This window comes from Nicotiana attenuata, unplaced genomic scaffold (assembly GCF_001879085.1).
Source record: "Nicotiana attenuata strain UT unplaced genomic scaffold, NIATTr2, whole genome shotgun sequence".
NCBI classification, from domain to species: domain Eukaryota; kingdom Viridiplantae; phylum Streptophyta; class Magnoliopsida; order Solanales; family Solanaceae; genus Nicotiana; species Nicotiana attenuata.
Genome location: NW_017672975.1, coordinates 131,709 through 157,397, shown reverse-complemented (window position 1 = coordinate 157,397; position 25,689 = coordinate 131,709). Strand labels below are relative to the sequence as shown.

The following is a 25,689-nucleotide window of genomic DNA, read 5'->3' as shown; positions in this document are numbered from 1 at the left end:
TTTTGGTAATTGTTGCATTTTTGTTTGTGCATATGAAAATTACAAAATATGCATTTTTGCATTTAGGATTTAATTTCATATATTAGCATTAATTGATTTTAGAACAAAATGTTAAGAAAATAACAAAAAAAAAGGGGGTCCATTTTGCATTTTTGGTATTAGTTTGCATTTCCCTTTAGGAATTAATTAGGAAATATAATTGTTAGAGTCAATTTATTTTGGTTTTATTTTAGCATTTTATAAAATCAGAAAAGTAAATAAATACAAAAATAGATAAAAGAAATAAAAGGAAAAGGGGTATTAAAAAATGGTCTTAATTGGAGACCAAATTTGGGCCAAAATCGGTCAGCCCAAACGTAATACCCCAATCCAGGCCGGTCCATACCCGTCCCAACCCGGTCCGTCTCCCCTACCCAGCCAAACGACGTCGTTTTGGTCCTAGTCAATCCTGGCCGTCGAGGTTTCATGATCTAACGGCCAGGAAGCTAGGGTCAATTCATATATATGTGTCCAAACGCACCCCCCTACCCCCCTCACCACCCCTCTCTCACCCCATCTCTCAGATGCCCTATACTCGTCGGTGTAACACCGTCACCCCACCGCCTTCCTCCGCCATTCTCCACCCCAGCGCCGCCGGCCGGAAATCGCCGCCGCCGGCGGCATTGCTCCGATCAACCCCAAAATAACACCCCGGCCTCTCCTGCTCGTCCTCTTCCCGTTCCTGCCCTTGGTTTCCCTCGAATCTCGCCGGAGTTCGTCGAATATCCCGTTAAAGTTTTCCGGCCAAGTCGCCGGTTATGCCAAACGGTCCCAAATTAACACCATGGGACCGCCTTGACCTCCTCTACCCAACCCCCATAGCCACTTGTCTCGAATCCCGGCCAAACGTCTCAAATATCGAATCTAAATTTTCCGGCCACGACGCAACCCCGTCCAAACCACCCCAAATTAACACCACCTAACCACTTTTACCTCCTCTTTCAAACCCCCCAAGCCCCGTTCCTCGAATCTGTTCAGAATATCACGAATTTCAAATTCCGATCCCGGCAGAACCCTAATCCAAAATCTTTGTGATTTTTGGACCGTACCATCCTTAACCAGGTGTCTTCTCGCGAAAACACGTGATTAGGGATGTTGCGTGTTAAAAAAAAATCCTGAAAGATTCGAACGTCATTGGATAGCCGGGTCTTCTTTCAAATCTAGGTATTTCCTTAGTTTTTCCTTTTCTGTTTTTCTTCTGCGTGACTGTTATGCTATTTTGTTCATGATTAATTTGCTTAGGGTTTATGCTGATTTTAATCCATAAGTCGACCCTGTTCTTAGTGTTCGTTTTAGTTCGTATTAGGTTAGCCTTAATTCATGATACAATAAGTTGGATTGTGCCTTTGATTATTCCTGATTCCATGAGTTTCTGTCTCTGATTTTGGTTCTGATATTTGGTTAATTTTGTTTTGTGATGTTAGTTTGATTTTGTTTCAAATCTGTTTTGATAATTGGGTTTGGCATTGATTGATTTACCATAGTCGAGTAGCTAGCTGATAGTTCAACTAGTGTTAGTGATCTTAGGTTGAATTCAAGGGTAGTTTAGACATTTAAGATTGGATAGCACATGGTAGTTGAGACTAGAATCTCCTAGGACCTTCCAAAGTAGGACTTTAGTGTAACTTCAGTAATTTTAGTGGGTTAACTTGAGAAACAAGTCAGTAAAGAGGGGACTAAGCTGAAAATAAAATAGGGACTAAGAGGAAAATAGAAAATTGGGAGCTGCCCTCATCTTTGCATATAAAAGGCAGCCTCTAGTGCCTTGACTAACAAGGGAAGAGCCCAAAAGTTCCCCCCAAAGTATTCTTTCAGTTTTTTTCCAGATCTGAAATCAGAAGTTTCAAAATTCAAAAGCCAAAAACAACAGAAATTACAGAAAAATCCGAAAATACTGTTTTGTTCAATTTCTTAGGTTAATTTCAAGTTTTAGTGGTTGATTTGCATTTCTTAGCTCAATTTCTGGTAGTTGAAGTTCAGAAGTAGTCCTGGTGTGAGTTCAAGTAGGTTTTGAGTTCAATCAAGTCAGTGTTGGGTCAACTTATTAGGTGCTGGTTTCTGTGATGTATTCCTGGGCTTTGTGAAGTGTCTTGGTTTAAAATCGTTCCTGAACTGCTGCTGAAAGTTGTTGTTACTACTGCTGACTCTATCCTTCTGCTTTCCTTTGCAAATTCCAGGTACACAGTTTTGACCCACTGATGTAGCACCAATTTGGAGTGAAATGAATGATGTTTCAGCTTGTGTTCATTTGAATATCTGAAATATTTAGCCTTACTTGTTTGAATTATATTAAACCATTGATTGTGTAATTAGGACTGTTTTATTTAACGTGTAGCAGACTGTTTAATTGGATTGTTTGGGACCGTTTTTTTAACTTGTAGCCTGTTGGCCTAATTCAGTGAACTCCAATGAGCATGTGAACTCTGCAGTTAGTAGTTTAATTTGGTTTAATCTGTGGAATTCCATTGGTATTTGTAATAGTTGGATAGCCTAAACATGGTTTGAATATGAAACTGGATTCTGGCCACAAGTAATTCGCTAACCTGAGTAGATTGTATACCGTTCCTATCGTCTCCAAAATCAGACCATTTTGAAATAATTTTAAGTTTAAATCGAAATTCTGTTTGGTACAAGGCTTGCCGGTAAATTTAAGGCTCAATAGCCTTGTTTGTTGATTTTGGGCCTTAGTGACTTAACGAGCGGCCCAGACTCAGGTCAGTTTTCAGTGTTCATTTGGGCCAAGGCCTTGACTAGTAGCATGCTAGTATAACATGGGTGCAAGTGCCCTTCGTTGGGCTCATCTTGAAAGCCCAATGGGTGGTTTTGACACAGAATCCGCCTTTGGTTTATTGCAGTCCAATAACGGGTTAATTAGGACCTTCCCTTTGTCATTGGAGACATTAACATAAAATTATAGATTGCTGCTTGCCTTTTAGTTAATAAAAGAGATGAGCCTCGCCCAAACGATACAAATAAAGCGCGGGGCCCTCGATAAATGCTTATACTAAAAATATTAGATTTCGGAGTGGGCCGTTTAGCGAATTTCACGGCCTTCCTTAAAGATAATAACGCGTTAGTCTTTTAGGCGCGTATTTTAATAATATTACCTTCCTAAATTTGGGTGCACATTTATGTGACCCAAATCCAAATCTCAACGAAGTCGAAATGTGTTAACAATCACGGGTGCACTGGTGCGACGTGGTTCAAGGCGCATTTTCACGACGTTGCAATTCTTATTAAAAATAGAAATAAAAGCGGTTTAATAATAAAAGCACATAAGTTAGAACACGTTTTGAGATCGGATAAAATCAAATATGACAATTAAGCGACCGTGCTAGAACCACGGAACCCGGGAATGCCTAACACCTTCTCCCGGGTTAACAGAATTCCTTACCTGGATTTCTGTGTTCGCGGACTGATAACAGAGTCATCATTTCCTCGGGCCGGGATTCAGCTGGTGACTTGGGACACCCTTAATTTCCCAAGTGGCGACTCTGAAATCTTAATAATAAATCCCGTTCCGATTGTCACTTCAAGTTGGAAATAACTCCCTTTATCATACCCTCTTCCGCGGGGTGTAGGTAAAAAAGGAGGTGTGACAACATATATACAATATTACATTATTTAATCACCATTGAGCTATAATCGATGGGCAGGCCCCTATTGGGCAACTCTGATCAGATGGTAAGTTATATACCAACCCTACTGTGGCCTAGCGCCTATTAGCCAGCCCATAATGGCAGAGATACCGAGCCTAGTAAGGCCGAGCGCCTATGATCGTGCCTACTACGACTGAGCAGTTACACGTATCGAGCCTTATAGGGCCGGAAAACTATTTTACTTACTATATTGAGAGAGTTGAGTTAGTATCAGTAGGTAAGTATGTCTCCCGATCATCTATGACTCCCAGTTACTTTCAGTTATTATATTATCTGTTAGTTTCAGCTTTCAGTTATTCTATTGCCTTGTATACTCGGTACATTATTTTGTACTGACGCCCCTTTTCTGGGGATGCTACATTTCATGCATGAAGTTCAAGATAGACAGACTGGTAGACCTCCTCAGTAGGCATTGTCCGAGTTCATCTTGATCGGTAAGCTCCATGTCCTTCGGAGTTGCCGGGTCTAGGTTTTTGAGTACATAATTGTGCCGGGTCTTGATTTGTAAGCTCCATGTGTGTGTCTGTATATATATATATATTATGGGTGGGTCCGGGCCCTGTTCCGACCACAGTACATCCATCAGTAGATGCTTGTAGACATATCCTATCAGTCATTGCAATATGTTAGGCTTGTAGGCCTTTATGTATATTTTTGTTTGGTTTGTCAGCTGTCGTAGTTATGAAGGTCTTTTTGGCCCAGCTTTATATTGATGTTCAGTCAGTGCTAGTCTTTGTTCAGTTTTAGATTTTGTTTCACAAATTATCTTGCAATGTGGCCCTATGGCCAATGTATGATATTGTATGTTCAGAGTCCCTCAGTCTGATGTTGGTACGCTCGGTTAAGTGAGGCACCGGGTACTGATCTTGCCTCCCCAGGTTTGGGGCGTGAGTATTCAAGTCTACGGGATCTTCGAAGCCAAAGAGGAACGCATGCAACAATACGTAGTGAAAGTCCAGGCTCTTCTCACTCGCTTCCGGGTATAGTCATTACGCACATCCTAAGGGAATAGAATGTGAAAGCAGATGCACTAGCCAATCTTGGATCACCCACGAAAATGAAGGGATCTAACTTCGGCACGGTTGTGCGGTTTATGCATTCAGTATTGTTTGCGGAGAGCTATTACGAGGTAAACGCGACCAATTTGGTCTGGGATTGGAGAAACGAGATCATTGACTAACTCAAGCAAGGAAAATTGCCTGAAGATCCTAGGGCATCTCGGGCGCTGCGCACTAAAGCAGCTCGATATAGCTTCAAGGGAGGACAATTATATGGAAGATCTTTCCAAGGCCTATTGGCCCGATGTTTGGGAGCTTCCGAAGCTAATTATGTTATGCGAGAAGTCCATGAAGGGATCTACAAACATCACTCAGGCGTGGATTTTTTAGTCCTAAAATTAATTAGGGGAAGATACTGCTGGCCCCAAATGGAACAAGACGCCAAGGCTTGTGTTAAAAAATGTGATAAATGTCAATGCTATGTGCCATTGGTACATCAACCAGCATAGTCACTACACTTAGTTTTGTCATCATAGCCGTTAATAAAGTGGGGGATGGATATTGTCGGACGGCTGCCACCGGCTCCCGGTAAAGTAAAGTTTGTTTTGATTTAAACTGACTATTTTTCTAAATGGGTCGAAGCGGGTCCTTACCAGAAGTTCGGCGAATGAGAAGTGGTAGATTTCTTGTAGGAGAATATAATTTACAAAATTGGGATACCAAAAGAGATAGTCTACGACAATGGGCCACAATTTATAGGCACAAAGGTCACAAAGTTCCTTGAAGACTTAAAAATCAAAAGGATCACATCATCACCCTATCATCCGAGCATAAACGATCAAGCAGAATCGACCAACATGGTAATTATCCAAAATTTCAAAAAGATATTGGAAGCAGCTAAAAGTAAATGGCCCGAAGAGCTGCCAGGAGTATTATAGGTGTATGGGACGACAGCCAAGTCGAGCATGGGGGAAACTCCTTTTTCTCTTATGTACGGAGAAAACGCCCTAATCTTGATGGTGGTAGGAGAGTCTACCCTGAGATATTTTCGGGCAGGCGAAAAAGCAAACAATGAAGCAATGTTGATCAAATTGGAGCATCTCGACGAACGTAGGGACTTGGCGCATATAAAGATCGCAGCCCAAAAACAGAGAATGGAAAGATTTTACAATCGAAGAGCCAACCTCCGTTATTTCAAGGTAGGAGACATAGTTTTAAGGAAACTAACTCAGAACACCCGGGAGCTCTACGCGGGAAAGCTAGGTCCAACATGGGAAGGCCCCTACTTGGTTTCAGCTATCACCGGGAAGGGGTCATGTGTGTTGGAAAATCATGACGGAGAAAAGTTTCCAACCAACTGGAATGTGACACACCTCAAGAGATACTATTACTAATGAGCCTCGCCTGTACTGAAAGTATGTGATGCACTCTTTTTCCCTTCGTCCAGTTTTTATCCCAATTGGGTTTTTCTAGCAAGGTTTTTAATGAGGTAGCAACAGAAACAAACTATGAAGGAAGCTTCAATAGCATAAATAAGACCTTTAAATGACTAGGCACAGAAGCAAAGAAGCACTATGGAGCAGTTAGATAGTCTTTCGCTCGGTAGCAAATTTCCTACCATGAAATAAAGTTTGTTGTCGAGTAAAGATTACCCGGCCATTCACAAGTGCAAGCCACTGGTGGATTGATAGATAATCTTTGGCTCGATAGCATAAATTCCTAAGGGGAAGTGTAGTTTGTTATCGAATTGAAGATTATCTAGCAATTCACTAGTGGAATTCTCAAAGGTACAAAACTTCCAGTGTTCAAATTCGTATTCTTCACATTTGAACACTAGGGGGGATGATATGAGGATACGGCAAAAATGAATGCCACATCACCCGGAATACAAAACCCAGAAACAAAGTTGTATCATCGGGACCAGGGACTGCGCGACCAGACACGTTGAAAAAGTTGTACAAGTTAGCCACAAATAATTGCAACTTGTTTTTAGCACAACGAATGCTTGTGTACTTTTGAAAATGGAAGGAATAAAGTAAAATACTTTTATTTGTATATTTTTTCCTGTTTGAACGATGAATTATTTCAGAATATTTCAGTAGTTGTGCTTATTGAATTATGTTTATTCAAACTCGTTGTTATCGTGTGGCTGTTGGATTGCCTAGCAAATAGTGTTAGGTGTCGTCGCGGCTCCGGTAGGAGTTAGGTCATGACATGTTTGTATCAAATCCCTAGGTTGCTTAGGTCTCACCAGTCATGAGCAGGTTTAAAAGAGTCTTGCCGATCAGTATAAAGACATTTGTACTAATCATTGAGAGGCTACCAAACTGTTAGGAAACTTCACTTTCTTACTTTCTTGTCATGCGTATTTGTTATTTCCGAAGTTTGAAACTTGAATCTTCTACTCTCTTACAAATGGTGAGGACACATGTAACCGGATCGGGCCGATGGCCACTAGTACCACCATTTAGAGCCGCGAGAGGTTGGGGCCAAGGTTGAGGTCCAGGTGGTTCTCGCACTACAGTTAGAGCCGCTCTAGTGTAGCCACCAGTTGCTTCAGCTGAGGAGCATGTTCCAGATACTGTCGAGCTGATGAGACCAGCTCAGGCACTAGTGGTGCCTATTGTTATTCCTGGCCTTCAGGAGGCCTTAGCCTATATTTTGATTGTGTGCACGAGCCTGGCTTAGGCGGTTTCAATTCCTGCTATACCAGCTACCTCACAGGCTGGGGAAGCTACCCAAACATCCGCCGCCCATACTCTTAGTAGTTGAGCCGGTTGCTGCTGCTTGAGTCGAGGTTGGCCCACCTTTGAGTGACGAGGAGAAGAAGAGGTTGGAGCGGTTTAGGAGGCTTAAGCCTCCAAAGTTTAGCCGGGGAGGGGGGGGAGTCAAAGGATGCTTAAGATGTTCTAAATAAGTGTTAGCGAATTCTTCGTACTACGAGTATTTTGGAGACCAGTGTACTTGCATTAAACAAATTTCACCTGATAGGACATCTTACAGATAGGTGCAAGCTTATGAGTTAACTAGGCCAGCTGGCGCAACACCATTTACATGGCATGAGTTCTCAGTTTTCTTCTTAGAGAAGTTTGTTCCACACACTCGCAGAGAGGAGCTGCATAGAGATTTTGAGCAGCTGCGCTAGAGAGATATGACTGTGACTCAGTATAGATGAGATTTGCAAATTTGGCTCTTTATGTAAAATGGTTGGTTCCCACTGAAAGAGAGAGAATCAGGAGGTTTATTGATGACCTCTACTACGGTCTACGTTACAGTTTGGGTCAAGAGGCCGAGACAGATGCTAGGTTTGACTAGGTGGTTGAGATTACTAGGCCCTTGGAGCATTTTCTCATCCTTGAGCACGAGAAGCGGGAGGGAAAGAGGCCCCATGGTTCAACTAGTTTCAGCAGTACCTCACCTGGAGCTCTGTCAGATCACACCAAAGGCCGTCCTTTTAGGCCGGCTCAGATGGCTCGTCAGGTTCCTCGTGGTGCATTAGCTAGCCACCGTTCATACAACACTTGTCCAGTGAAGTTATGTTTCTGTGCACTTCCAGTTCAGAGTTCGTACAATGCTCCATCAGATTAGGGTTCGTTAGTACCTAGTTTTTCTTAGGGTTATTCTAGTTATTGGGTCCCGTTAAGCCCCACAGTCATTTCCAGTTTGAGGGTGTTACAAAGTATGGAGAATTAGAGCATGTGAGGAGGTTCTGCCGACATTTTATTGGAGGTCCCGTGCAGTAGAGAGGTCAGGCTTTGACTCCCGCACCAGTTACTACACCACCCTCTCAGCCAGCTTAGGATGGAGGTCGTTTGGGTCGAGGTTGCCCCAGATAGGGAGGTCAGTCAGGTAGTGGTCAGGCTCGTTTCTATGAATTTTCGGCCTCGCTAGAGGTAGTTGTTTCCGTGCTATGTTCACGTGTACTGTTTCAGTGTGCCACATGGGTGCTTCAGTATTATTTGATCCTTGTTCCACACATTCATATGTGTCATCATACTTTTCTCGTTATTTTGATAAGCCTTATGCATCCTTAGTTATGCATGTTCATATATCTACACCGGTAGGTGACTTTATTGTTGTGAACTATTGATATCGGTCGTGTATGGTGACTATTGGGGGTTATGAGACCAGGGCTAATCTTTTACTACTTAGCATGGTTGATTTTCACGATATTGGGAATTGATTTGTTGTAACCATGTCATGCTATCCTTGATTATCACGCTAAGACCGTGACGTTGGCGGTGTCGGGAGTGCGAGGTCGTAGGGGAGAGGCTCCTTGGATGGTGTTCCTAATAGAGAGATTTCAGATTTGAAGGCTCAACGGATGGTTAAAAAGGGGTGTTTGGCGTACATGGCCTTCATGAGCAACATTAGTGTTGATACTCCTAGTGTTGAGTCAGTTCTGAGAGTAAGAGACTTCCCATATTTATTTCCAGCGGATGTGCCTGGTATGCCACCCGAAAGGGGCATTGAATTTAGTATTGACTCTGTACCGGGCACTCAGCCCATCTCTATTTCATCGTATCGCATGACACCTATAGAGTTGAAGGAATAGTTGTAGGAGCTTCTTGATAAGGAATTCATCAGGCTTAGTGTGTCATCTTGGGGTGCATAGGTTCAATTTGTGAGGAAGAAAAATGGTGCTGTAAGGATGTGTATTGATTAGAGGCAGTTGAACAAGGTCAAAAAGGTACCCACTACCGCGCATTGATGATTTATTTGATTGGCTTCAAGGTGGTAGAGTGTTCTCTAATATTAATTTGAGGTTGCGGTATCATCGGTTAAAGATTCGAGATTCAAACATTCCGAAGTAGACATTTAGGACCCGCTGTGGTCACTACGAGTTTCTGGTGATGTCTTTTAGGCTGACTAATGCCCCAGCAGCCTTTATGCAGTTGATAATCGTTGTGTTCCATCAGTATCTTGATTCCTTCCTCTCACTATTCATTGATGATACATTAGTGTACTCACGCAACCAGGAGGATCATGAACAGCATCTGGGGATCGTACTCTAGACTTTATGGGAGAAGAAGCTATATGCTAAATTATCCAAGTATGAGTTTTGGCTTGATTCAGTAGCATTCTTGGGCAGGCGGTGTCTGGTGAAGGAATCAAGGTTGATCCAAATATGATTGAGGCAGTTCAAAGTTGACCTAGACCATCTTCAGGTATAGAGATTCAGAGCTTCTTCGGTTTGGTAGGTTATTATCGCCGTTTTATTGAGAGTTTCTCATCAATTGTTGCACCTTTGACTAGATTGACCCAGAAGGGTGCTCCTTTCAGATGGTCTGACGAGTGTGAGTTGATCTTTCAGAAGCCCAAGACTGCATTGACTACGGCCCCAGTGTTTCTGTTGCCCACATGTTCGGGATCTTACACCAAGTATTTTGATGCATCGCATATTCGGCTTGGTGTAGTGTTGATGCAGGATAGTAGGATTATTGCCTACGCGCCTCGCTTATTGACGGGTCATGAGAAGAATTACCATGTGCATGATTTAGAGTTGGCAGCCATTGTTCACGCACTGAAGATTTGGATGCACTATCTATAAGGCATTCCATGTGAGGTCTATATCGACCATCGGAGTCTCCAGCACTGTTCAAGCAGAAGGACCTTAATTTGCGGCAGCAGAGATGGTTAGTGTTGCTGAAAGACTATGATATCACCAAATTATATCATCTAGGGGAAGGCCAATATGGTGGTCGATGCATTGAGGAGTACGGCGGAGAGTATGGGTAGTTTGGCATATTTACCGGCAGTAGAGAGGTCACTAGCCATGGATGTTCAGGCCTTCGCCAACCAGTTTGTGAGAATGGATATTGCGAAGCCTAGCCGAGTTCTTGCTTGTATTGTAGCGTAGTCATCGTTATTTGAGCGCATCAAGGCTCGCTAGTTTGATGATCCTCACTTGTTGGAGTTTAAGGACATAGTGTATCGGGGTGGTGCTAAAGCGGTTGCAATTTGTGATGATGGTGTTATGCGACTTCAAGGATGGATTTGTGTTCCAAATGTTGATGGGTTCGCATATTTGATCCTTGAAGAAGCTCACAGCTCGCGCTGTTCCATTCACCCAAATGTCACGAAGATGTACCGTGACTTGAAACAACACTATTGGTGGCGCTGAATGAAGAAAGATATTGTTGCTTATGTCTCAGTGTTTGAATTGTCAACGGATGAAGTAATTGAATCAAAAACTGGGATGGTTGACTCAGAGATTGGAAATACCTGAGTTGAGGGAGCCTACATAAATATGGTCTTAACCAAAATGTTGAATCACAAAACATTGCAACCACCTACTCTTTGAATGAGACGCATTACTCGTGAAGTCACTTTATCACAAATTCTCTTATTTACATCCTCTTGACAAATTGAGTTATATAATGATTTCATTGAATTGAGTCATAACCATAGGTTAATACTTCCCACTTGCTTCCCTAAAATTCTCAACATGGGACCATACGTGATGAATTTCTTACAGAACCTTTTTCATTAAAATGGATAACATATGCTCATTGGTGCTTATGCATGCATAGTTGTAAAGTTTATCTACGGTCAAGTTTATCAAAATTCTAAGTCTTTGAATTGCCAACTTTCGTCAAAACAATACAAATAAACCAACAGACCTCCAAATTCAATTTTGGGCATACGCCTAAGTATAAAATCACAATACAAACCTATCGGATCCATCAAAACGCTGTTTCATGGTTGTTTTCACAAAAGTAAAATCTCGGCCAACATTTTCAACTTATACCTCTAAACTAAAATCACTTATCCAAATACATCCCGAAACATCCAAAAATCAAATCCGGCCATGCACGCAAGCCATAATACAAAACATGAAGTCATTCAAGACCCCAAATAACTAAATGGAACGCTAAAGCTCAAAACGACCGATCGGGTCGTTATAGATGTGATTGAGGCTTTGAATAAGTTTGTATTGTATTTTAGGACATGTTGGTATGTTAAAATATGGTCCCAGGGGTCTCGGGTATGTTTCAAATATGTTTTGGACCATTTCTCCATGTTTTGGCATAGCTGATTCGGATGTACGGTTTTCTTCTTCATGATCGGGGAAGGGCAGTCGTGATCGCGTAGTGTATTTTTGGAAGGCATGCTAGCTGTACTTCACGTTCGTGAAGTGGTAGCCGCATTCCTGATTGTTTGCTATGAAGTAGCATTTGCAATCGCATTATGGCCGTCGCGTTCGCGTAAAAGGTAGGCCGACTTGGGGCATCTGGAGTAATCCTTCACAGTCGTAAAGTTGTGCCCGCGTTCGCGTAGTGTCAGGGTGCGTTGAACTTTGCTTTCGCGCCCTTGGTATCACATTCGCATAGGATCTTTTAAGGAGGTGGAAGTTTGTTCTTCGCGAGCGGGAAGATGTGGCCGCGATCGCTAAGGTCATACCTGGGCAAAATGTTTTAAATACTTCTTTGTTTGAGTTATTATATTACATTTTGAGTTAGAGAGCTCGGTTTTGGGCGATATTGGAGGGGATTATATTACATTTATTATTATTAGATGATTCCATCTTCATTTTTAGCATTTAATTGATGATTTAAATTGAAGGAATTGGGGATTTTAGAAAAAACTTTCCTAAAGTATAAAATGAGGATTCGAAGGTCGATTTGAGGTCGGAATTGGATTATTTTGGTTCGGTTGGACTAATAATTGAATGGGTGTTAAGAGTTTGTGAGTACGGTCGGGTTATGAGGTGCGAGACCGGGTTGACTTCTTGATATTGATAAAGATCAAAGCTTTATTGTTTGAATTTATTTCTTACAACATTATTCGATGATATTAAGTTATATGTGACTAGATTTGAGTCGTTCAAACACCGATTCGTGTGGGAAGGTCTTTTTGGAGTATTGATTTGTGCCTTTTGAGGTAAGTAACATATCACAACTTGGATTTTAGGGTAATTATCCCTGTGAACCATAGTGATCCAGTAATAACCTGCTCGAAGGATTTTCTTTGCAAGGACGTATCCATTCATATGAGGTCCACACACTCCCGCGTGTACTTCATTCATGATTCTTCCGGCCTCTTGGGCATCCACACATCTTAAAACGTTCAGATTTGGAGTCCTTTTGTACAAAACTTCTCCGCTCAAGAAGAAGCCACTGGCAAGCCTTCTAATGGTTCTCTTTTGGTCTCCACTAGTTTACTCGGGATATTCCTTTGTTTTCAAAAACCTCTTGATATCATTGTACCATGGTTGGATATTTGGTTCTACCTCAACCGTATTGCAATAACCGTGCCTTTCTCGGATTTGGATTTCCAATGGGTCAATGTGGACATTGCCTGGATACAGCAACATCTAGGCCAAAGTAGTGAGGGCATCGGCTAACTCATTGTGTAACCGAGGAACGTACCTGAACTCGACGGATTTGAACCGATTGCTAAGATCTTCCACATGCTGCCTGTATAGAATAAGCTTGACATCCCAAGTTTCCCATTCTCCCTGAGCTTGTCGGATAATCAGATCTGAATCTCCCATGATTAACAATTCTTCCACATCTTGGTCGATTGCCATATTCATACCCATAATGCAAGCTTCATACTAGGCAGTGTTGTTTGTGCAGAAAAACCGAAGCCTGGCTGTGGCTGGATAATGCTGACCAGTGGGTGAGACCAAGATTGCCCCAATCCCGACACCTTTTACATTCACAGCTCCATCGAAGAACATTTTCCAAGCATTGGTGTCTTCTGAGATTACCTCAACTGAATTTACTTCCTCGTCCGGAAAGTAAGTACTCAAAGGCTGATATTCATCATCAATAGAGTTTTCAGCTAGGTGATCCGCTAAAGCTTGAGCTTTCATTGCCGTGCGGGTGACATAGACTATGTCAAAATCTGTAAGCAGGATTTGCCATTTTGCCAACCTCCCTGTGGGCATCGGCTTCTGGAATATGTACTTCAAATGATCCAACCTGGTGATGAGATAGGTGGTGTAGGCTAACAGGTAATGCCTAAGCTTCTGAGCGACCTAAGTTAGGGCGCAACAAGACCTTTCCAACAAAGTGTATTTGGCTTCATAACTAGTGAACTTCTTGCTCAAATAGTATATTGCCTGTTCTTTCTTTCCGGTCACATCATGTTGCCCGAGGACACATCCGAAGGAATTCTCCAAGACTGTCAAATACAAAAACAAAGGCCTCCCAGGTTCGGGAGGGACCATGACTGGCGGATTCGACAGATATTCTTTGATTTTGTCGAAGGCTTCTTGACACTCATCTGTTCATTTAATCGTTGCATCTTTCTTCAACAGCTTGAATATGGGCTCACATGTGGAAGTCAACTGGGCAATGAACCTGCTGATGTAATTCAACCTTCCCAACAGACTCATAACCTCTTTCGTGGTTCTCGGAGGAGGTAAATCCCGAATGGACTTTATCTTTGTTGGATCTAGCTCGATGCCCCTCCGACTGACTATAAATCCCAAAAGTTTCCCAGACGGAACTCCAAATGCACATTTAGCTGGATTTAACTTCAAGTCATACTTATGCAGACGCTCAAAGAACTTTCTCAGATCCCGAACATGGTCATCCTACGTTCTAGACTTAATTATCTCATCGTCCATATACACCTCAATTTCTTGGTGCATCATGTCATGAAAGATGGCAGTCATAGCTCTCATGTAAGTTACCCCGGCGTTCTTCAAACCAAAAGGCATGACCCTGTAACAGTAGGTGCCCCAGGGTGCGGTGAAGGTTGTCTTTTCCGCATCTTCTTCATCCATCAAGACCTGATGATATCCAGCATAACAATCCACAAAATACTGTATCTCATGTTTGGCACAATTGTCAACGAGGATGTGGATGTTTGGCAAAGGGAAGTTGTCCTTGTGACTTGCTTTGTTCAGATCTCGATAATCAACACACACTCGGGTTTTCCCATCTTTCTTTGCTGCTGGGACCATATTAGCTAGCCATGTGGGGTATCGGACCACTCGGATCACACTCGCTTTTAACTGTTTGGTGACCTCTTCTTTGATCTTGTCACAGATGTCAGTTTTGAACTTTCTCTATTTTTGCTGGACAGGGGGACAATCGGGGTAAGTTGGCAATTTGTGTACCACTAAATCAACACTTAATCCTGGCATATCATCGTAGGACCAAGCAAACACATCTTTGAATTGGAACAAAAGTTGGATCAGTGCATCCCTAGTTCTTTCATCCGTGTAAATGCTTATCATGGTTTCTTGGACCTCTTCTGGGCTACCCAAATTAACTGGCTCAATTTTATTTAAATTTGGCTTAGGCTTATTCTCGAATTGTTCCAATTCTCGGTTTATTTCCCTAAAAGCCTCATCTTCATCGTATTCGGGTTCTTGATTCATTATTTCACAATTAGACAGCGTGTTAGGGCCTGGGCATGAAGTTTACAAGCATGTCATGTTATTTAAGTCCGCATTATTAGAACTGAAAGAAGAAATAAGAAAAGTAACAAAATCAGAAAGAATAAAGAAAGAGATTCATAGACGATGAAATATTGATTTCATTTCATAGAATTTGAAGATAGCAGGGTTTACATTGGAATTTTAAAGACGATAAACTAAAAGAAACATTCGAGTTACACCCTGGAATAACTCGGAATGTAGAAAAGGTGGCAAGACTGGACTACCGGGATTCCCGCCTGACTAGGAACGGAGTAGGCTTCTAGTTTTGCAGCTAGGCATTGGGCCCTATATGTTACACCTCAGCGGTGCTCGAGCCTTCTCCCGGCTGGACCATGTGAGTTTCATACAACATCTGCCTCATGGCTCCACATATGTCTTCAATTTCCTCGGCCGTGAAGGCCTCATCCTCCTCCTTATGTATCTGGGCTTGACGAATATTTTGAAAAGATGTGGGATTGCCTGAGGCAAGACCCAACCATTGCTCTTTTGTTCATTTGTGTCATGCTCAAAAACCGAGGGGCGCGACCGGCGCTCGACCGGGTAGCCCCAGTCAAGCGAACCTGGGTGCCTTTCCTATCCCACATGTTACCCCGTGATTTCAATACTCATTATTCAAGTGAAACATCCATTTATGATTAAACACATTATTACGAGTCATAGTAATATACATGCTCAATTTACGTGATCTACAAGTTATATTGCCCAAAATACATAAGTACATAACCCACGTTTTCCTATCTACGGAGCCTCTAAGGATACAAAAGAGTGTTACAACACTTGCTGGTAACAAGGCTCCGGCTATACCTTACACAAATACCAAAATAAGACTCCGGGAGGAAAAGCGGCATGAGCCACGTAGGGCCCCGAGAGGAAAGGGGCTCACCAATACAGCTAAAGGAAATTGGAGGAGGTGCTACTGCCGGTGGGCTGAATTACTTGCTATGGAACCACCTACAATCATCATAAGAATGTAGTGCCCCCGGCAAAAGGGACGTCAGTATATTTGAATTGTACTGGTATGTATGAAAAAACTTTATCCCAAGTACAATAAAACAATACACAGATAAGAGACAGTATTAGAACCAACAAGCATTGCACATAGGAAGAAACAACCAAAATCAAAAGTTTCACAATCTCTCCTTTTCCCTTTCCAACATTTCCAAATTCAAGAGTTTCACATATTTTCATTTCAATAGTGACTATGATCACTTTTCCACCCTTATTACCTCGGCTACCCTTATCACCACAACCCACACCTTATTACTTCGTGTTGCGGCGCGCAACCCGACCCCGCCTGACAATCACATTTTTGCAATCACAACCACAAATAATATATCACAAGAATCATCATTTCAAGGAAACACAAGTTCATCTCAACAATTCATACATTTGGGCCCAAGGCACCATAACTGTCACCAGGCAGTAATTCATGTACAAGGTGTTGTCGTAATCGTTCAACTTATTTACGTTATTTCACAATACCCTCTTTCATTACTTACCACGTAGGGTTTTTAGCCGTTATACACATTCCCATATTTTGACACATTAACATTCTTTCATTCGTTAACACATACTTCCATGTCGGCATCCTCAAGCATTTACAAGCTTTGCACATAATAAGGTAGGCACATCAAATCACTTTTCACAATCACATATAACACGGTGGTGTGGAAATCAACTAAGACAATCAATACACATATTTTCATACAAGGTACACATACCGTATGCTCGTCACAACAAGGGGATTCTACAAGAGTTAAAGTTAGCCATACATACCTTAAATTTGCCCCTTAATGATACTACAATGATCCAATACACTTAAGCAACTTCAATCTACAATACAACAATCAATAGGGCCAATATTAGTAACAAATTCCATAACTTAATCCATTTAGGTATATTATCAAACGCCTTGTAGGTATAAATCTTTTCATCTTATAACCATAGTATTAGTTCATCCAACTATCACCATTAACCAACAATTTATTCCACCATCATTCCTAACCAATTTATAACTTCCAACAACATATGTATAACCATCCATTCACACCCAAACAATAAATCATATCAAATAATCACCCTTTCAATCTCTACAATAATTATGTATTTATATTGGGAACTTATGGCTTCCAATCACTACACCACAAGTTCCAACAATTAATCCATACTCGTATTCCCATAATATATCCATATATGTAAGTCTAAGGTGTAGGATTTACCTTTTGGAAGAAATCTTGCAAAACCCTAATTTGAGTTCTTGAAGGAATTTCTTGAAAATCTATGTGTTTCATGAGAAGATTTCATCAATACTAGTGTAGGAATGATGGAATTTCACACCAAGTTAATGGAGGTTGCTTACCTTGAAGATTGGGGGAGTTGAAGGTCTTGAGAGGTGAAAGAAGAACCCCAAGTTCGTCCAGATGAAATGGGTAAAAATGAACCCTGAAATTGTGTATATAAAATGTTTCGGGCACCACAGGAGGCGCTGGGTGCTGCCTGTGGCGCTGATTCCAGTAGCTCAAAAATTCCTGGCGCCATGGCGAGCGCCCTGCGCTACCCAGGGCGCTGGCGACGCAGGGGACACGAAAATGGTCATAACATTCTGTATACACCTCCAAATGACAAACGGTTTGATGCGTCAGAAACTAGACTCAAAGAACTTTAATTTTATAGGTTGTGCATCCCAGAAATCCTTATATACACGTAGATATGATCGTCCAAAGTGAGGACTTGTGCGTATTCATTTGAAATCTTAGCCTATTATGAAATTTTCCAACTTGGCTTAGACTTAGGCTTCCCTTTGGACCTCACATCACTTATTACATGACTCATACACTTATTCACCACATCCAGTTCATTTGCATCATATTTAAAGCACATAAAATATTACAATTAGTCTACCTGGCACCCCGAAATCCTATATCGCCTAGCAAAATTTTCCGGGGCCTTACAGTTTGCCCATGTCACATCAGCTGTTGTGGCGTGAAAACCCACACCGAAGGACTTCTCGCTGGCAGCCAGAGTGATAGGTTCTTTGATACCTTGCAACGATTCCCCGAGCACCTTCCCAGGCTTATAACTATGCCTAATCATTTCAAAAGCCTGATAGACTATGTGCTCGCTACCTTCCCTAGCTTTGAGACATGGGACTGACGAGTCCCTATAAATTGATTGCTCGTCCTCTCCATGGACCATGATCTCCTGATCATCGTGCTCAAATTTCAGCATTTGGTGGAGAGTAGAAGGTATGGCCCCTGCCGCATGGATCAACGGCCTTCCTAAGAGAAAATTATAAGAATTGTCTATGTCCAGGACCTGAAATCTCACCTCGAAATCTACAGGACCGATATTCAAAATCAAAACGATCTCTCCTATTGTGTCTCTCTTGATGCCATCAAAGGCACGCACACAAACATTGTCAGGCCTGATTCTCTCAATCCCAATCTCCATTCTTTGCAAAGTTGAGAGAGGGCAGATGTCAACCCCAGATCCGCCATCCAGCATGACTCTTTTCACATAGTAACCTTCACACTTAACTGTCAAATGAAGGTCTTTGTTGTGGGCAGCCCCTTCCAGGGGAAAATCATTCTTGCTAAAAGAAATCTGGTTGACTTCGTCCACCATCCTTTCTAGTTGTTCAAAAGTGGTTTTAATTGGAACATAAGCTTCATTGAGGGTCTTTATCAACACTTTCTGATGCTTAGTCGAGCTTACCAATAGAGACAAGAGCGAGACCTGAGAGGGAGACTTTCGGAGTTGGTCAATTACATCGTAGTCCGCAGTTTTCATTTTTCGGAAGAATTCCTCGGCCTCTTCAGCACTGACGGGCTTCTTGAGCGGGACACGCTTCTTTTTGGCTTTGTTGAAATCCTCCAAGTTGAGGTATTTCTCGGTTGGGTTAGTTTCATTTGCTTCCCCTATGACCTCTTTTCCCTTGTATGTCACTACCACTTTGTTGTAATTCCATGGGATGGCAGTGGGGTCCTTCGTGGGCTTCTGTGGTGCGCGGGCGATAACCACGGGCTCATTTAGCCTTGGTGAAATTACCGGCCCCCGTGCCACATAAGTCCCTTTGGGTACATACATCTTAGGTCCCTTGTTCCACTCGAACCTTTTTGGAGGACTCAATGTCAATTGTTCTTTCCTGTGAGCCCGGGAAACATAAAGAATGGCATCTTTAGGGGGTACTGCCCCTGTTTTGGTTTCCACTGTCTTTTCTGCACTTTGAGGGGTGGATTTACTCTTCTTCTCCCCCTTGTCTTGCTTTGCAGCCGCCCTTGGCTTCTTTTCCACAACAGCGATGGCAATGATGGCTTTCAGGGCGGGGTCAAACTCCTTATCTTCGCAAATCATCCCAATAACTGGCCCGTTATTGTGAGCCGACAATGGGTTATTGGTCACATTAGGGATCTCTTCATCTTTCAACAATATCCGTTTTTGCTCTATGAGATTTTCAACCGCCCTTTTGAGAGTCCAACAGTCTTCGGTGTCATGCCCTTCCGCTCCTCAATGGTAAGCACATCGAGCACCGTGTCGGTATGAGGGCTACTCTAGGTTTTGCCTGGTTTGGGGTACGGGTTGCAACAAACCCATTTGGACCAGTTTAGGGAAAAGGCTAGAGTATGATTCACCAATAGGCGTGAAGTTGTTTCTTCTGGGTGGCTCCTTGGCACGGGCATTGTATGGGAAATTATTTTGTAGGGGTCGGGGATTATATGGAGCTTGGTGAGGAGGGTTATTTATAGGAAGTGGAGCTAGATTTTGGTTAAACTGTTGTTGTGGCCGAGTGTAGGGCTGGGCATTCATCACCGCGTAAGGCTGAGGAGCCATAGCATAAGCCACATCCTGGGGAGGATAATAATGTTGCGGGGTGTTTGGAGGGAAGTAACTTCTGGGTTGACGGGGGTTTCTCAGACTTGAAGCCGCCATCGCCACTTCTTCTTTCTTCTTTCTGTTTGCTACACCTCCTGACCCGCTTTGGATTTCTTGGGACGTAGCTCTTATAGTAGATTGGCTCAATATACGACCTGTTTTCAGACCATTCTCGACCATCTCCCCAATCTTGATAGCCTCAGCAAATGACTTTCCCACTGCAGACATCATATTCTGAAAGTGGTCAGCCTCTTGGGCTTATAGAAAAACACTGACCATCTCGGTCTCATCCATCGGGAGCTTCACCCTGGCTGCTTGTTCGTTCCACTTAACATCATATTCTCGAAAATTCTCCGAGGACTTCTTTTTGAGGTTTGACAGGGAATTTCTGTCTGGAGCTATGTCTATGTTGTATAGAAACTGCCTGACAAAATCTCGAGCCAAATCATCCCATATGTGCCAGCGAGATATGTCTTGATCCATGTACCACTCAGATGCAATGCCAACTAGACTCTCTTTGAAATAAGCCATTAGAAGCTCTTCCTTTCCGCCTGCTTCTCTCAGTTGATTGCAATACCTCTTGAGGTGGGCTATGGGGTCCCCGTTCCCGTCATACTTTTCGAACTTGGGGGTCTTAAAACCAATGGGCAAGTGAACATGTGGGAACATACACAAATCAGCGTAGGATACGCTCTTCTAGCCACTTAAACCTTGTATATTCTTGAGGCTTTGTTCCATGCTCCTCATTTTCCGAGTGATTTCCTCTTGCTCGGGGTTCTTTGCAGTTTTCTCTTGTCCCGCGATAAACTCATACCGGGGTTGTTAAGGGTAAGAGTTGGTGGTAAAATGGGTAGTGTCTAGTGGAAAGGATGGTACTTGAAAACTAAAAGATGATGGATCAAAGCTTGGGCTGGGCAAAGTGGGTTGTGCCATGGCCGAGGATGGTGGTGCGGTGAATATTTTGGAGGCCGCTCCCAAAATCAGTGCCTGGGGAGAACCTCAGAAGGCGTTCCGGTAAAGTGGGCTGAGATGGTAGGATATCCGAGTGGGGTGTTTGGGTAATTTATTGGGATGTTGGAAGTTCCACTTGCCCTGGGAAGTAGCTCGGAGAAGCCAGGTATTGCACTCGGCGGCTCTCTACCGTTTGACCAGGCGTCCCATATTTCCAACATGCGGAGACGCAGTACCCTATTTTCCTCAGCAGCCGTTGACTCTGATGTTGGGATGGCCAATATCGGGCTATCCTCCGGGATAGGAATTGTTGGTAGATAACTCTCTGACGACATTTCGACATTTCCCTTGGATCTTGTAAAGTAAGGGTGCGAAGCCAGGTTACCACAAAACCAACCACCTTAAGACAGAACCTACTCAATAGCAAACACAACAAACCGATTAGTTTGAGACAATTAACAAACATGGAATCACTTATTGGGGCTGTGATGCACCTATACGGTTAAATGTGTTTCTACATGTTTTGCAACGGTTGCGTGTCTCATCCCGGCTTTTTGTTTATCTCCCCAATCTTTCTTTTCTTTCGGCGCTTTTCAGCTTTTGCTCTCTTTTGCACTTTATCACTATTTTCTCTCTTTTTCTTGTTTTCTCTCTTTTTCTTTTCTTTTTCTCTCTTTTTCTTGGTTTTCTTTCTTTCTTTTATTTGAATTATTTAAAACTATGACCGGATCGGATTGGGATTGCCTACGTATCACGGCACTGCGTGAATCAGATCATCACATAGTTCAAGGAATAAATGCGGAAATAAAAGAAAGAAACAATTTTTGGTTTTTTTTCTTTTCAAAATTTTCATTAAAAAATAAAGACTTCCAATTTTCTCTGTTACAAAGACTCCATCACACCTTTCTAGGAATTGAAAAACTAAAAACAGACTCGAAATAGACTCTAGAACTAAAAAACTGAAATACAGACTCGAAATGAAAATCAAGAGTACATAAGTGCTTCCAGAACTGATCCAGGGGCCCGCGAGACATCAGTCGGTCTCGCCACAGGCCTATGTGCAAGATCTCCTTGGAGACGATCCAGGTCATTCATTATTTGGCGAACAATGGTCATCACTGCGTAGAAAAATGTGGCTTCGGTCATGTCTTCACATTCGTGGCATTTCATGACGATGTAGTCAGCAATTGCTCTAACCTTTTCCCTGATGATGCCTTTCTCTTGGAGAAAACGTCCGATTTGTTGAGACCTAGCTTCTAGCACTTGGTGGTCATGATAGCTTTGACCCTGCAGCTATTGCATATCTTCCTCTAGCTGAGACATTAATGCATAACAATGTTCCCTCTCTGCCTTAAAGCTCTTGCTTGTTTGGCCATCTCATTCTTGAGGGTAGTTAGCTTTTTCTTCAAGTTTGTGACTTCCCCCTCATATATCCTTTTCAATTACCGGACAAACTCTGCCCGTCCCTCTGCGTTCTTTGTCAACTGTGCCCGGGCTCTTGCCAGACTTCCCCCGGATTTTTCCAAATCATCCTTGTACTCAAATATTTTCCTCCTAAGACCATTTATGAGTCTTTCGTCCGTTCGACTCCTTTCCTGATTCTCAGCTGCTATCTTTATTTTTTTGGATCTGGGCTCGAAGGGCTTTGTTTTCTTGAGCCAACTTCTTCTTCTTCCCTTCATCAGCAGCAGCCTGTACACTATTGTCAAATTTAAGATCTCGGATCTACCCCTCCAATTTGCTTATTGTGGCTCTGTAGCTTGTCTTTTTTGCCAACCAATCCCATTGCTCTTGTACCCCATCAGTGAATTGTTGGACATGGGGCCTTTTGGCAGGCCGCTCGGGCTCTCGATGGACTTGAAACCTTTTACCATACCAGGTCGTGTAACTAGGCTCTAACTCACCTTTGGACAGATCCCGTACTCGAGTCTTTGGCTCCAGGAACCTACACTGATGCAAAATTTGGCGCACCTTTTCTTCCAGGAATACAGTTTTTGGACCTAGTTCGATGACCTGTCGACTAAGATCTTAATCTTGTGGGATAGTATGGTACCTGCCTAGCTGGCGCAGAACCCTGTGTGGAGCGTATGGCTGAATGCTCCGGAGACCCATTAAGAAGAAAACACACCTCGACCAACATGTAATTGACTTCAGTGACCGGGAGCCAACCGAATGTCCACTCAATTTTGCTTGAAGTCAAGGAACTCAAATGTGCGAACCATGCCTCCGTACCTTCCGGAAACTCATGACCCATCACCCGGTTTTCATGTTCTTCAATGCAGCTAAGACCGGTCATACCATAGTTCATGTACCCCGGATGATGTCAAAGGTGTTCTTCCATCCAAAGTTGTAGAAGCATGTTGCAACCCTCAAAATATTTTCCCCCTTCTCGGCACACAGTTAGAGCTCGATAAATCTCTGCTAGGATCATTGGTACAATGATGCCATTAGCCTTTTATTTCATGAAGTCGGCCATTCCCACAAGCCCTAACTCTATATTTCCATCCTTTCTTGGGCAGATTAAGATACCCAAGAATGCCACTATAAAAGCCAGTCCCCGACGTGCTTCCCATTTATCTTTGTTCCCTGAATGAGTTAGACCAGTATCTGGAGCCTCAAAACCATGGGGATCCCCTTAACGTTGGTACAAGAAATAGAATGTGCAAAATCCCTCGGCTAAATTTCCATCTTTAACTTCCCGACTGATACTCAGAAGGTCCAGAAACTTATGAGGATTTACCGCTATTGGTGCCACTGGGTACGGACTTCTGAGATTCCCACTAAGACTGGCATAGCCCGCTATTTCCTCAAGCGTAGGGGTTAGCTCAAAATCAGAAAAATGGAACACATTATGCGGCCGGTCCCAAAAAGGTGTTAAAGCCTCAATTATATCCAACCTCGGCTTAATTTTCAAAAGACCAACGAGACCGCCCAAAGCTTTTATCACAGTATCTCTGCTGACTTTCCCTAAGTCATTCCACCACATATGGAGTTCTAATGGGATTTGCTCGAGGACTATGAAGGGTTCATTTGTAATAGTGCTCATCCTGTACATTTATTTAAAGTGATCGGTTAAAGGACCATGATTTATTTTTACCCAAGAGAAAATTATTAATTTTTCAAAATTGCAATTCAAAACAAAAACGCCTTTGCAAATACGACCCTTCAGCACCTCAGGAAAGAAGATTTTAGGGATGTGTTTGCTAATCGGCCAAAATTTTTAAAAAGGACCATAGGTGGCTATTCTTGCAAAAGCAGCCTTCCGGCACCCTTTTGGGGCATTTTGGCTATTTAGACAAGAATGTCATTACCTAAAACAACAACATTTCATATTTTTTTTAGGATATTTTTGCAAAAAGGGAGTTGGACCTGGTAAGGATTGCCTACGTATCCCACATCCGGTGGAAATCAAACTTGCGTAGTTCTGGCAGTTTTGACGCAATTGAAAACAACAACAAATATCTTTTCCTTGAAGCAAATTTCTTTTTTTTTCAAAATTTCGGCAGAGTTTCGGTACTTTTTGGACACCAGAATTTCTGAGGACGGGCAATTATCTCTCTCACACCTCAATTTGATTCTTCCAATTTTCTCCTTTATTCTAGAAGCCAGTCAACATGCAATCTGAAGCAAATAAATGTACAAGTAGCAAGTAGAATGCATCAGGATGGTCTTTTGAGTTCGGATACACCTGTCCTAGATGGACCCAACCCCTGTGTTGAGTCCCCAAAGTCAAATGCACGAGATGCAAACAAGCGTTCCTACTAGGGATCCGGCATGAGGCTATGTTATACTGGTTTAAAAACCTGGGTGTATTGTTCTAGACCTGGCTTAACCGAGCGGACAGCTCGAGCCGGGGGGGGGGCAGCGTAGCGGGAATACAGAAGCTTCACCGGCTTTGGAACTTGTCCGAACCTCGTTCTAAAATTGGGATATGACTCTAATAGAAAAGAAGTTACATGAAGTGCACACTTCCTAGATGATTTAGAAGACTCAGAGAGAAGAGGGTTTCGTAACAATTATACACAATCCAATCAATATCAAAGCGGTAAAAAGCAGCGTTTAGCACATTAGGCTCAAACATGTAAAAATCAGATAATAAATAAAGCCAAGTATAACAGTTATTCTAAGCTCGAATTCTGAACCTTGAACCAAAAGTTTTGGGTTCTAATCCCCAGCAAAGTCGCCAGAGCTGTCACACCTCCTTTTTTATCAGCCGAAGGTAATATAAGGGAGTTTTTCCAATTACAGTGACATTATTCAAAATGGGATTATTTTATTTAATTTTATCAGAGTCGCCACTTGGAATAGTTTATTTGGTGTCCCAAGTCACCGGTTTATTTTAAAATCCCAAATCGAGGAAATTTCGACTTTATTTTAAAAGCCTGCGAACCAGAAATTCTAAGTAAGGAATTTTGTTAACCCGAGAGAAGGTGTTAGGCATTCCTGCGTTCCGCGGTTCGAGTACGGTCGCTTAAACTGTTAATAATTGGCCTATTATCAAATATTTAGAACTGCTTTTAATTATTTTAAACCTCTTTTTAGGATTTATGGAATTATTTCTTGAACAAGTTACGATTGTCGTACACTTGCCGTTTTGGAACACACCGCAAACCACGCTACATGAAATGCACCCGCGATTCGCGACATGTTTTATTTAACATTGTTTAAAATTGAAGTTGGGTCACATGAAATGTACACCCGGATTGTAGCAATCACAAATCACAACTACGTCACGGGAATCGTACCCGTAGCCATGATAATTTAACGTAAT

The 25,689-nt window shown here is 42.5% G+C and overlaps 1 protein-coding gene across 1 annotated transcript; it reads right to left on the bottom strand.

The window, feature by feature from the left end:
• Nucleotides 1–17,987: 17,987 nt before the first annotated feature.
• Nucleotides 17,988–21,253, bottom strand: LOC109215064. Its single transcript, XM_019379078.1, has 4 exons — nt 20,966–21,253; nt 20,244–20,387; nt 19,727–20,201; nt 17,988–19,537 (listed from the first exon to the last, which is right to left on the bottom strand). Exons 1-4 carry the CDS (start codon nt 21,251–21,253, stop codon nt 17,988–17,990), a joined length of 2,457 nt encoding a protein of 818 aa, XP_019234623.1.
• Between the last annotated feature and the right edge of the window lie 4,436 nt (nt 21,254–25,689).

Bases quoted from the DNA above. Each gene is read 5' to 3' on its own strand.
- LOC109215064 (XM_019379078.1), bottom strand. From the start codon at position 21,253: ATGTCGTCAGAGAGTTATCTACCAACAATTCCTATCCCGGAGGATAGC. The intron at 20,202-20,243 runs GTCAGTGTTTTT...GACCACTTTCAG, and splicing joins CGATGGATGAGACCGAGATG to AATATGATGTCTGCAGTGGG. The intron at 19,538-19,726 runs GTGAATCATACT...AAAATCTCATAG, and splicing joins AAACAACTTCACGCCTATTG to AGCAAAAACGGATATTGTTG.